Below are 13,959 nucleotides of genomic sequence, written 5' to 3'. Positions count from 1 at the left end.
TGAGGTAAATATAGGCAATGGTCATACACATAAGACTGAGATTTCTAAATCTTGCTCACTGTCATGTTCAAAGTAATAAAGTTGTTCTTCAAAATAAATAATATTATTAGACAATATATGCTGAGCATTTACCATGGTCCTTTTCTGTATCTCATACATTTTATTATTTATATTCCATCCAAATAAAATAGAACTCTTCCCCCATATTGGCTGATGTGGCTTATGCCATAAGGCATAGGGAACCCATGTCTAGTTAAAGAACTCAAGTTTGGATGTTTGGGCCACTTATAACTAATTATGTATTCGTTAATCTTTAATGGAGGGCAGTCTCAAATCTGTATACAAAGCACATCATTAAACAGCAAAAAAGACATATTTCCCTTTTAATATTATATGCTTAAATAAAATGCCTATAATTTTAAGTATGAGCATAAAACATCTTGATTTATTAAATTTCTCATGATCCTCTGATCCCTATTAAATCTAAAATAGCAAAATTTCATAGCCCATTTTATCCCAAGCTTCTGTCTCCAAAGGATGGTTATATGCAATAAACCATCTATGATGGTTTCTATCTATGATGTTTGCTTTATTAAATCTAAAATAGCAAAATTTCATAGCCCATTTTATCCCAAGCTTCTGTCTCCAAAGGATGGTTATATGCAATAAACCATCTATGATGGTTTCTATCTATGATGTTTGCTTTCTTCTATGATCTTTGCTACCATGGATATTGAGGTACATTTAGGACTATAGCTGTGTTATAAATGCTTCTAAAATGAGAGACTCTGAGTAAATTCATTCATTCAACCCATATTTACTGACTGCCTACTATACACCAGATATTGCTTCTGTGTCCTGGAAATACAGTAGTAAACAAAATGGCAAAATCTTTCCCATCTTGAAGCTTACATACTAGAGACTCAACAAATAAATGTATTAAAATGGGACTCTGGCTCAGTCTCAGGTGTAACCCTGAAAAGGCACCAAGACTCCCTCATTTTCCAATAGCCCCTACGGCAAAGGACATTTTTTCTTTTTACAATTTTATTTTATTTTAATTCAATTCATTAACATACAGTGTATCATTAATTTCAGAGGTAGAGCTCATTGATTCATCAGTTGTACATAACACCCAGTGCTCATCATATCACGTGCTCTCCTTAATGCCCATCACCCAGTTACCCCCCCGCCCCCATCCACCGCCCCTCCAGCAACCCTCAGTTTGTTTCTTTAGTTAAAAGTCTCTTATGGGGATGCCTGGGTGGCTCAGCAGTTGAGCATCTGCCTTTGGCTCGGGGCGTGATCCTGGAGTCCTGGGATTGAGTCCCACATCGGGCTCCCTGCATGGAGCCTGCTATCCCTCTGCCTGTGTCTGCAGTAGAAGCCCATTCCCTCACAATTTTACTATAATCTAATTATGCAATCTTCTAAAAACTGTAATCTAGCCTCTGTTAATCCTGTCTTTATTACTCCACGTTGGATACTATAACTTCGGTTGTATCCTTATGCAGCCAGGCAGACTTCAGGTTTATCCAAGAAAGAACCACCTAAGGCTTCCCGGAGAGACAGGTAGTTCCCAGTCCATCAGTGATTACAAAGAGGCAGTGCACACATTGTGGAAGAGCTTCCACCATTGGTTGCCAGAACATGTTTGGTGACTCCTAAAAGCTCTTCCAACTCTAGACTCAATGAGGCCCATGAGCAAGCTCAGTGTACTAGCTCCAAGCCTTCTTTTAACTTGATAACATTTCAGCATATGACTGCTAACTGCACCTGACCTTCCCTCCTCAAGAAGGTCACTTGTAGCCTTACAGCAAATTTTTGCTATGTCACAGGCATGGTGAGTGTCTCCATAACACTGAGGTGTTCCGGGTACCACGGATGGCACTGAGATCAAAATGAGTAAACATCCTTGTCCTAAACGACAGCAGTGGAGAGACTGGGATGGACCTTCAGAACTATCCCAGGAACCGCCAGCCTCCACCTACAGCTCTGAAATTCTCCATGCGCTGGGCCCTCTAGGTATATACGTAGAGGAAAAATAATCACACAAGAGAAAAGTAAGTTCAAATAGACAAAATGCAGGGCAGGGCGTCAGGGATTAACTCTTACATGTTTGCACTTCCAGTCAGGGAGTCTACGGCATTGCAAGGTCCCAGCAATGTGCACAGATACCTTTGACTCAGAGGCAATCCGAATTCACGCATGATTTCAGGCTGACTGTCTGTGAGCGGGCAGTGCAGAGACTGCTGACAGTTCTTTCATTCTGACAATGTACTTTCTTCCTGATTCATGAGAAATGAGTGTGAACATGAATTTGAAGGTCCCGGTATGTGTGAGCCTGAGTCTTCCTGCAAAGCCACACTGCGGTGCGGTGACTCTTTCAGACCCATTACTATTTGTGTCTACATCACGCTGGCTGCGATGTCCCAGACTACACACAGCCAGCAGTGCCCAATGTGGGATATCTCAAAACACAGACTTTAGAAATGCCTGGCTTGTGAGTGCGACATGTTCAGAAAAAAAAAAAAAATGTGTGGGACATCCTCTCCTAGAGACCCTCTGTGTTCTCATAAACAAACAAACAAATAAATGAATAAGGTTATGTTGAATATCAGCCATGCTTCCTGGTGCTAAAATGCAGGAAAGAGGAAAGTAGTCACAACACTGCTTCCACGATACTAACCGGAAAGATGCCTGTGGGTTTACCTTTCAAGCCCAGTGCTTCCTTCTCTCCCATTATGAGTAACACCAGCAGACATGTGCTCATTGTGCTTTGTTTGTGCACTGACCTCGTAACACTCTGTAGATTCAGGATATTTCTTTACATAGAGAAGTACTGCTTTTTTGCTTTTGATCTGATGTTTCCCCTGTGAGCTTCCTGACATCAGTCCCTGGCACACCAGATACATACAGTGGGCTGCCTGTCTCGCCCTTCAGGACGTAGTTGCACATCCACTCCTGCAGAGACGGAGGCAACTCAACAGAAAGCCAGGCTGGTTAGCTGGGCAGAAGGCAAAGCCACGGGCTGCCACCAACATCTAAAGGGGAAAACCCCTTTAGATTTCCGATTTCCTGATCAAATGTATCAATAAGCAGATACTTTGATATAAAAACAAGAGATCATTTGATTGACTAGATACAGGTGCTCATTGCTAAAGCACTTTCTTCTGAATGTGTAAAAAACCTGGGTTTTTTTGAAGCATGCACTCCAGGCATGAAATACAGGTTGCCTGTATGGTATAATCTGGTTCTGTGGCCAAAAAACACTCCATTTCAATGTTTTTGTTAATTTCAAACTGTTGGAATGAGGCTAGAGTGGGTGTGGTCCCACAAACAAGAGATTTTGAGGTTTGATGAGGATTTGTACACCTCCATTTTTTTTCGAGCTCTTCTTCCTTTTATGTATTAAGGATTTAAGGGACTTAGAAGAGCTGTTACTTAGGTTCCTCCTCAGGCGGAAAGTCATCAGAGCATCTGCACTCCTAACTTTTCAGATGAGGAAACATAACATGCATTATAAATGCAATAATTAAGGGGAGGGGAGAATGGGAAAGAGACATTATTTGCTATGCTGTGTACACCGAGTCTTCACTTCTTTTCCTGGAGAGTCACCACCATGAGCTGACGAGAACAACCGATGGCCTTTCCCATACCACTCCTTTGGTGGGGTCAAACACAACGCCCTTTTTTTTTTCCATGTGAATATACAGCATCATGCTCACCTAAGACACTAAGCACAGTCCTTATTTCTGATACTATATTTGGAAAAATATACTATATTGATCCAGTGTGGTTTAATGTATATACTTGTGGAAGAACCCCAAATATATAGATTTACAAGCCAGACCATGCTTCCTAATTAGAACCTTAGAAGAAACACATTCTTTTCTATGCCTGCAGATTCTTGCAGAGCAATGAGAAATGGATTAAAAATTTGCAGTAACATGCTTGAGAAACTATCCCTTAGACTCAAGTTACTCTCTTTCAGGGCTTGATTGAGGCATATGTAAGAGATGTATAAACAAGTCATGACTGGGACCTGGTCTTACCCAGCTCTCCTGCTACGTGGCTTGGAAATGTAAGGGGATGCTCTGCCTCCTTTCCACTGGCTACCACATTCTTCCCGGTAACTCAATATGCAAAGCATGTGCCAATGTTCATTACCCCACCCTCTACCTTGTTTTATTTATTTTTTTAAGATTTATTTATTTATTTATTTATTTATTTATTTATTTATTCAGAGAGAGAGAGAGAGAGGCAGAGACAGGCAGAGACACAGGCAGAGGGAGAAGCAGGCTCCACGCAGGAAGCCCGACGTGGGACTCGATCCGGGTCCTCAGGACCACACCCCAGGCTGTAGGCGGCGCTAAACCGCTGAGCCACCAGGGCTGCCCGCTACCTTGTTTTTTTGAAAATACACTGCATTCGTCTTAACTGACCAAAATGTTCCAGATACTCTGCAAGCCTACCAAAAAAGGCCTACTCGGGAACTTGTATGGGAGGATAGCTGTGTAAGTGACAAAAACATGTCACCAACAAGCTCCACACTACTCAACTTGCAGCCACCCGAATGCTTGATGCCTGCTTCTAGCTGGATCAGCATGATGCATAGATAGCACCTCTCTCTCATTAGATAAAGACAGACCAAGAAGCCCAACAAAATACATTCAGACCATGGTAGGGAACAGTAAACTTCTCTTACCTTGCATAGTCGCTTTTGTTGGTTCTGAGAACAAAGGGATGAGCAAGAGGTAGATGAGGTAGACGAAGGAAAGCCCATTGTACCGGAACGCACACGCTGCAGTTGGGAAGAGAAAAGAGAGGGAGAACATCGTTAGTAATGGCAGGCTGCTGAGACCAGGGTGCACAGGCCTGTGTGGGGTTACTGTATCAGGGACTGCTGCATCAAACGGTGGCCCAAGTAGGCATGTCAACTAGGAAGCAAACGAGCATTTATTCTGTGTTCATCACTATGTTGAGCATCATGAGAAATGCAGAGGTAAAATGCATGGTCCCTGCTCTTAGAATCTAACCAAGAAGTCAGCACCCATATACCTGAAAGGAGGCAGTCCATAAGTAAGTTAGAAATTCAGCTGGAGAAATTAAAACTGCTACAAAAATATAGAGGGCAATGGGATTGGTGAGGGTTTGGAATGTTCAGGTAAGTCTGTCCATGGAAGAAAGGAGACAGAAGAGAAAGAAAATAGAAGAATATTTGCTCGATGCTCCATGGCAGGGCTTCACACAAATTATCTCATTTAATCCTCATTTTATAAGTAAGAACGCTCAGGCTCAGAAAGACTCAGTAATTCACCAGAATCTCCCAACTAAGGTTTGACTGAGTTAGAGTTAACCTCAGGTCTGCCAGGCTCCTGACCCTACACTCCTTTTTCTGCAGTGCTTATCTTATCTGCACAGAACTCCAGAGACCTGCTCCAAGGCAGGGCGCCTTACCTCTCCAGGTTTGCATTTCCCCATCTGCAACAGACCTGTTAATTTTCTCTAACTCATAGACTCACTATGGGGAATAAAGACAATGACATATAATAATACCTATGGCTTAGCATCTCATACATGAGAAGTCCTCAAAAGCATGAGCATTTATCATAAACATCCTCATTATTATCCAAGGAGAAAAAAGTGTACAGTGTTTCGTGCAGAAAGAAAATGAGCATATTATAGCTATAAAAAATAAATTTATTGGATGATTAAAGAAAAACTAAAGATGAGAAGGACTATTAGTCTATGGGATGAGGACATCTGTTAAATGATGACGCAGATGGAAAAATGTTGGAAAGAAAGTTGGTGGGAGAGAAAATGGAGGGCACAGAATTATGGAGTTGATGTTAGAACATAACCATAATAATTATTATTATTACTAGAAAATAATAGTGGTACCTGGGTGGCTCAGTCAGTTAAGCATTTGCCTTTGGCTCAAGGTCATGATTTCAGGCTTCTGGGATCATGCCCCATATGGGGCTCCCTGCACAGCAGGGAGCCTGCTTCTCCCTCTCCCTCTCCCTCTCCCTACCATTCCCCTTGCTTGTGCCATCTCTCTCTCTCTCTCTGTCAAATAAATAAATAAAATCTTAAAATAATAATAATAATAGTAATCATCTAGTGACTGTACGAGATCTGGACTGAGGGAGAGTGAGGCTGAAACATTATGATAACTAGGGATTAAATGAGGACTCCAGGTGGTGCAGTGGTGACAGCAACTTTAAAAAACAGCAGATGGAATAAAAAAGCATTTTGTGAAATAAAATGGAGGGGTGTGAGGAAAAATTATACAACAGTGACTCCAAGGCTTGTAATCTAACAATGATAAGGATTACTGCCACGAGGAAGATAAGAGATTTAAGAAATGGTAAGTGTACCTTTAGACACACTCATGGAATTATTATTTTTTTAAAGATTTTATTCATTTATTCATTAGAGATATATATACAGAGAGAGGCAGAGACACAGACAGAGGGAGAAGCAAGCTCTATGCAGGGGGCCCGATGTGGGACTCCATCCAGGTCTCCAGGATCCCACCCCGGGCTGAAGGCGGCACTAACCAGGTGAGCCACCAGGGCTGCCCACACTCATGGAATTAAATCATGGGGTGTAGACCAGATGGAAATGGCTATAGTGTGGACAACATCGCTGCTAGGGCTCTAGCAGGAAAGGGAGATGCAGCCTGAGCAAGGTGTTCACTGATAGAACAAGAAGGAATGAGCTCTCCTATGGCAAAAGCTATCAATGGAGAGAAGCACAAAAGACAGAAGCATCTGCCTTGGCTGTTGCCAGCCAATGGGTGATGGAAAAACTGGCAGGTATGAAAGAAAAAAAGCAGCAGGAAATTTAGGACAGATATGGAAAAATACAGGAGGGTCTGGTCTCACATGAGAACAAGTTTTCACAAAAGAAGTTCCTGACCACACAGAGATGAATTGATCACCAGTAAGGATGTCCTCAAAGTCTCTGAAGAAACGGTCCAGGCCAAAGAAAGGATGGAGGTCATCAGATGGAAATGCAAGAGAAACACTGTTGTAACCAAGAATCAAGAAACAAGAACGTGAGTCAGGGAGTGTCAAGAGACCACAAGAGGACCGAGTAGGGAAGACATGGCACAGGCAAGGCCTGGGTGCTCCTGCTCAGAATGTGAAGCATCTGGGAAGACAGGACAGTCCAGTGTGAGATGCACATCAGGATTCAGTACCCAGACAGGGAGACCAGATCAAAAAGTGCAGAGTCTCGAGACAGGATTTGAACAAGAGCATGGCATACGCCAGCCTCCAGCCCTTGCTTCTGCTGGCTTATTCTGGAAGCCAGCAATCAGAGACACAGTAGAGCAAAGTGAGGCATGGTGTCCTAGGGAAGGAGAGAGCCCACAAACAGTTTTTTTTCCTTCCAAAGGAATCATGCATGTATTTGTGACTTTTTATACCATCATTGACATTCCTAACCTCCTTTATGAAAGACCCAAAGCAGGAAGAAACTTTCACACTTCTGATGGGGCTGATAGGAAAATATATAAATGAGAACATGTAAAAGAATAAAAACGTATGGCTGAATTATCTTTGTTTTTACTTCTGCTTCTTAATTCTCACCAATACTGAAGCTCGTTAAAATCAATTCAAATATATTCGGTTATTGATTCAGTCAACAAATATTTATTTATTGAGCATGTACTACGTGCTGGGACCCACAGAGATCCTTTTCTACCCCTGGGAATTTACATTTTGGTGGGGAGAGGTATGATAAACAACAAACATGATAAAAGGTCAATCACAAGGAATGTTGGAAGACAAGTGCTATGTGAACAGAAGGTCAGCAAGGAAGCAGGGGAGCAGGGGGCGCTGGGGGTGAGGAGGACTGGCTGCAGCATTCACTGGGAGCACTGGAGGTAGATCTCAATGAGAAAGTGAGATGTGGGCCAACAGGTGTGAGCCAGCTGACAGAGCCTCTGTGGGAGGGGGTGCTAGGAGGGGACCTGGAGCAGAAGAAGGCCTAAGCTGTGTGACCTGTCCCAGAAAGCCCCACAAGGAGCCGGGGTGCCGGTGGAGACCTGGATGGGGCCAGATCATGTGGATCTTGCAAGGAATCTGAAGGTGTCGGTTGTTACTCTGAGGTGTCAACTGAGCGCTGGTTCTCACGGTTGGCTCAAGGCTGCAAGCCTGGCTCCCACCTCCACCTGCAGCCCCATGCCCCACCAATGCATACCCTGCGTTCTGCACTGCTGCCCAACTAAACAACCAGCATTTTCCATATGCTTTATTGCTTCCTGCCTCAAGGCCTAGCCAGCACCACGTGCTTCAACTACAAGACCTTCCCATCCTTCCTCCATCGGGCATATCGCTACATGGCTTACAAGTTTCCTTTTCTGGGTCATTGTCCACTGAGGAAATTTTCCAAGATGAACTTTGGAGGGGGAGAAAAGAGCCTGCTTTTGGTTTCTCACATCACAACCTTCTAGTTACCATTATTTATAGCCATGTCCAAAGAGCTTGAGAGGACAAGGATAAGACAGGGTGATAGGCAGCCTCCAAATGATCCCCAGTTATGGCCACCTCCTGGCTGTCATGCCAGTATGTAATCCTCTGCTCTTGAACATGGGCTGGAACTGATAACTCACTTCCAGCAAACAGAATCAGTACAAGCATGGTGATACTGCATGGTGGCTTCCATGCCCGGTGCCCCTCTGTCTCTCCCCTTGCTCCCTGTGAGGGAAGGTCTGCTGCTCTGTTGTGTGTTGCCCCAGGGAGAGGCATATGGCAAGGAACTGAAGTCTGTAGCCAGTAGCCAGCCCTCACCAGCCAACAGCCACTTTGGAAGCAGCTCCTCCGGAGACTGGGTCCTCACCACCCACTTGGTTGCAGCCCCGTGAGACAGCCTGTGCCCACCCAAGCCACAACTGGCTTCCTGAATCCCAGAAATTCAGAAATGCTTTAAGCTGCTAAATACTTGAGTAATTTGTATGCAGCCACAGATACCCAAACTTTAAAAAAAAAAAAATCAAGCTACTTCAAAAATCCAACTACACTCATTTTTGTCTGAAATGATCCCATTTGACTGATGACAGTACCCCAACTGCTGAATTCCCTGCTTTACTTTTTATGTGTGAAGTTGCTACCCAGGAGCTCACCTAGGCTTACGGGGACTTGGAATGACCTTTCTAAGTGAGTTAATCCCATCAAGGGCAAAATACACCTTTGAACTTGTCAATAAAACACATTTGAGTTAGAAAATCCTTACAAGGCAAATGGCAACTGCCCCTTTATCAAGCACGATGTTGCCTTTGTTCAGGAGCATATTCATTACTCTTCATGGAGCTCCTGTGTTCCAGCTGCACAGCGTGCCCCTGATCCCTGACCCTCTCGCGGACTGTCAGGGCACCTGGACCTCTGCCCTCTGCCCTCTGCCTCAAGAATTTTACGTTGAAAGTACAGTTTTTTGAAATGCAGACCCAGGTGTTCAAAAGGATTCTCTGATTTGGTTAAGAACGCACTGTAGTTTCTATTATTATTTGAACTGTAAACAATTGAACTCGCCTCGTTAACAAACTTCATTTTCCGAAGATGAAAGTTGGCAAGCAATTTTGGCAAAACTCTCCAAGCAGGAAATGATTCGACTTTACAATTCAGTTTATCAAACTAGAAAGGGGAAAAATCTCTTCCAAGTATGAAACTGTTACCCTGGCCGTTTAACATTTATAAACATACTTGATTGTAGTTTGTGTACAGGTGTTCCTCGACTTACAATGGGATCACGTCCCAGTAAAACCAAAGTAAGTTGAAAACAGAGTAAGTCGAAATTGCACGGACTTGGGACGCCAAGTCCCAAGGTGGCTCAGCGGTTAAGCGCCTGCCTTCGACCCAGGCGCGATACTGGAGATCCGGGATTGAGTTCCACGTCAGGCTCCCTGCATGGAGCCTGCTTCTCTCTCTGTCTCTCATGAATAAATAAATAAAATATTTTTAAAAAAGAAAATGCACGGACTACACCCAACCTCCTGGATGTCCTGGCCCTGCCTCACCTGCCTTAAACACCTGCAGGACGCTCACACCAGCCTATGAGCGAGCAGATCATCCGACACAAAACCAATCCTATAATCATGTGTTGAATAGTCTGTGTAACTGACTGACTTCCGCACTGACAACGACAAACACAACCGCTGTAAGCAGACAGAGTGCGAAGAATGTGACCCTCCTGCCCACATGGTGGACGCGGAGCAGCTGCTGCTGCCACCCAGCATCATGGGAAAACATTGCACTGCGGGTCGCTGACCCAGAAAAGGACCCAAATTCCAAAGTCCAAATACGGTTTCTATTGAACGCATATTGCTTTCACTACCCTCGTAAAGTCTAAAAATCTTTAGGTCGAATCATCGTTAGGTTGGGACCATCGTATAACAATTTCCCCATCATTACAATACGACCATGGAGAAATTTATGCACACTTTAATTTGCCCTTCTATAATAGTTGGAGACAATAATTTTAGATTATGTTATTAAAGGTAAGTGCTCTCAGAGCTGAATTTTTAGCCAGATGTGATCTACTTCCTCCATACCCTTTAGCAAGGCCAAACAACATCTCACTATTAATGGCCTGGAAGATAATGCTTTAAATGTTTAGAATCTCCATTTCAACTAAGTACATTCTAAATGCTCTTTATTGCCTCAAGGAGCTTTGTTTATTTTAACAGTTGCCAGAGCAGTAGATACACATTACTCAGAATAAGCAACTTCAATACCAAGTGACAAAATAGTTCTGTCAATGCAGTCATTCCAGAAAATTTTTGTTCATTAGTACTTTTCATATTTTCCTTTCTCTACTCTGAAGCAATCAATTGCTTTTAAAAGAATGTCCTCTCAAAATTCTGATTATTTTATTTTAAAAAAATGACAATAAGAGAATCAGCTGCAAGTATTTATAATGGAACAGGAAAAAAATATTTACACAATGGTAGATTTTTCCTAAGGAAAGCTATCAAAGAAATGAGAGACAGGAAAAAGGCTGTTATGTCACCCGATTCATTGCCTATTTGTGTAGAATTCTCTTTCCCATTATGCACTCTTGTGGCTTATGTCCGGTTAAAATTATAAATGTCTCAAGCAGTAGTGCTTTAGAACTGACAGTCAAGACCCAGTGCACTGAGCAATTCCCTTTTCCTTTATGTCTGACCTCCACATCCATGAGAGGTCTTGTCTCAAGAGCTTCCTTCAGAAAGTTAAAAAATAATTTCATCAAGAAAGATGCTACCAGGAGGTCTTCCCACTACAGTTCATAAAGGCAAGATATATATATATATATATATATATATATATATATACACACATATATATATATACACATACATCTGTGCCACAAAAGGCCAATAGAAATAATTTTCAAGTAAGAAAACATATTATCACGTTGAGGGATTTTTACCCAGAGATGTATGAAAAGCGACTTTGGTCCTGGGAGTTTGTCCATGTAACACTGAATCCAACTGTTACATATATCTCACACTTCAAGGAACAGAAATATCTCACCACAAAAAGAAATAGTAACACAATGGATGTGACACAATGGAGGTGTTTAGCTACACCATAGTGGCCATCATTTTGTGATATATAAGTGTATCAAATCAACACATTGTATACCTTAAACTTACACAATGTTATATGTCAATTATACCTCAGAAAAACTGGAAAAGAAGAGAAATATTGTATATTAATTTCTTGTTAAAGAAGTTGGTTAAAAGAACGTAATTTTAAGAATAAAGCATCAAGGAAAATCAGACTTTTATAAGGTAATTAATTGCAAGGTCTTAGAATTAAATTGTAGTGGGAGAAAGTCATAGCCATTACTAACCATAACCATTGCTAACATTTCTAAGTCAGTTTAAGGAAAATTCAGGTGAAAGCATCTCATTTATAAAGGATAGAAGCCTTTGATCTGAGTTTTCTACTTATGCAAAATAGCCTGGGATACTATCTGTAAAATACGAGTTGAACGGGGTGGGAGGGGGTCACTAAAATCTTAGATTTTTTTTTTTTTGGCCTATGAATTTAAACATTCATTGCCTTTTAAGTTGTTGTAAAAAAGAAGGACTCGGTTTTCTATTTTAATCAATTTAATATACATCAACAAATATTACTAACAGTATTAAAAGTTTAAGTGAGTTTTCTAAACTCATCCTGATTGATTGCAATTTGCATAAAACAAATTTTAAAGAACACAGTGCTTTTTCCTCCTTTATAAATATTTGTTAATGTGTTATCCACCATTTTGTAGGTTTCCCCATAGAAAGCTGTCACATTGCAATCCTTCTGCTCAAGCTCGAGCTCGTTCATGCTACACATCTCTCTGATCCAAGAGAATCACAGCACAGATCATCTCTGCAAATGGCGAAACAAAGCTTTTGTGCTGAGAGTTCCTTAAGCTATCTGAAAAAGTATATTAGGAATTAGATCTATTTCATGAGAGGTATGAAAGAGCCTTGAGTCTAAGTCCATGGTTTCTCAGCTTTCCCAAAATAAAACTTGCTCTCTTACCACAATGATGAATAAGGCATAGGGTGGGCGAGTGAATGCTGACAAAGGTCAAACTTTACAACTGTTTATTCGCCCACTTTTTATCCACTGAAGAGGAGAGTCAGTATTTGCAGACAGGGAGACGGGGAGTGAAGACAGGGCTAGCTTGCTCAGGTTCCGGCACTGTGTTTACTGACTTAGAAATCACTCCTTGGGCAGCCCCGGTTTGGCATTGCCTGCAGCAGGGGGTGTGATCCTGGAGACCCGGGATCGAGTCCCACACCGGGCTCCCTGCATGGAGCCTGCTTCTCCCTCTGTCTGTGTCTCTGCCTCTCTCTCTGTGTCTATGAATAAATAGATAAAATATTTTTTAAAAAAGACATTATTAGAATAATAAGGCACTTTTTAAAAAAAAGAAATCACTCCTCTTTCTTCATACACTTATTCTCACTGGAGGAAGATACCTTTTAACTCAGCCTTAATTCACTTCCATGGAACTGAACAGTTTACAAAGCCTGGGGATCGTTAAACCTCTAGAGCAGTCTGTTACTAGCAGAAAATAGGTCCTTCTTTTAGTTTTTCAAACTATTGGTTGCAATGAAGGCTTAGCCTGTCAAAAGATTAATTGTAAGAATTTAAAAACATATTTTCCTCAGTAAAAACATTATTTTTAAAGTAAGAGAGTTTACTGTCATTCATGTTTAATTTTATACTAACTTCTCAGTTCTAATTTTTTACTTTGAATTAACTGTCTTCATGAACTCAATCTTACTTACCTTTAATTAATGCTGCTTTTCTCTAATTTTCCAAAGGTTAATTTCTCTTCCTAAAATATATAAATTCGACTCTATGGCAAATTCACTGTAGCTGGGTTTTTACATCATTGGTCCTCTGAAAAACCTATGAGAAGTGCTTAGGATGCTAATGATAAAGCAAAGTTCCTTACTGAACTTTTGCTTACTTCAATTTGTTAATGCCATGATCTTTCACAAGTTTACCTTTATAGACTCATTGAGACTTCAAATTTAGAAAGTTACCATCCATCCATGTGGGTGTCAGTATCTCTAAACTATTAGGTTGAACCACTGAACTTAATATGTCTTAAATGGTTAAATATTAGCAAGTTCATATGATTCAAACTGGGTTATGAGTGGATAATAAACATCATTTCCATTTCAGAAATAAGAGAATCAACCACAATGCCATCCAATCTGTAAGCAACTTGAGATACCTATGGAAAAGGCAGGACAGCCAGGACTGGAATACAGATGGATACTTGTATGTGTAGGCTTTGTGTAAGTAGCAGTGGCTTTTTAGTAGCAGGATTGATTTATTGCCTGCTAGTTTCCTTCTTTGAAGCATTCAGTAAACTGTGATTTTTGCGTGTAGGCTTTCCTCATAGGTTGTAGAATATTCTCCATTATTCTCGGCAGCATCCTTCCTGGACTGA

The 13,959-nt window shown here is 41.5% G+C and overlaps 1 protein-coding gene across 3 annotated transcripts in view; it reads right to left on the bottom strand.

Annotated features, from left to right (window-relative positions):
* PIEZO2 (piezo type mechanosensitive ion channel component 2) overlaps nucleotides 1–13,959 on the bottom strand; it is a 441,773-nt gene that overhangs the window by 349,071 nt on the left and 78,743 nt on the right. For all 3 annotated transcript variants that reach the window (XM_072734883.1, XM_072734882.1, XM_026005962.2), the window contains exon 2: nucleotides 4,709–4,804. In XM_072734883.1, the coding sequence (XP_072590984.1) occupies nucleotides 4,709–4,804 (96 nt within the window). The remainder of the gene's footprint in view (nucleotides 1–4,708; nucleotides 4,805–13,959) is intronic.

The sequence above is a fragment of the Vulpes vulpes genome, chromosome 13, assembly GCF_048418805.1.
Source record: "Vulpes vulpes isolate BD-2025 chromosome 13, VulVul3, whole genome shotgun sequence".
In the NCBI taxonomy this organism is placed as follows: Eukaryota; Metazoa; Chordata; class Mammalia; order Carnivora; family Canidae; genus Vulpes; species Vulpes vulpes.
This window is presented reverse-complemented; position numbering and strand designations above follow the sequence as displayed.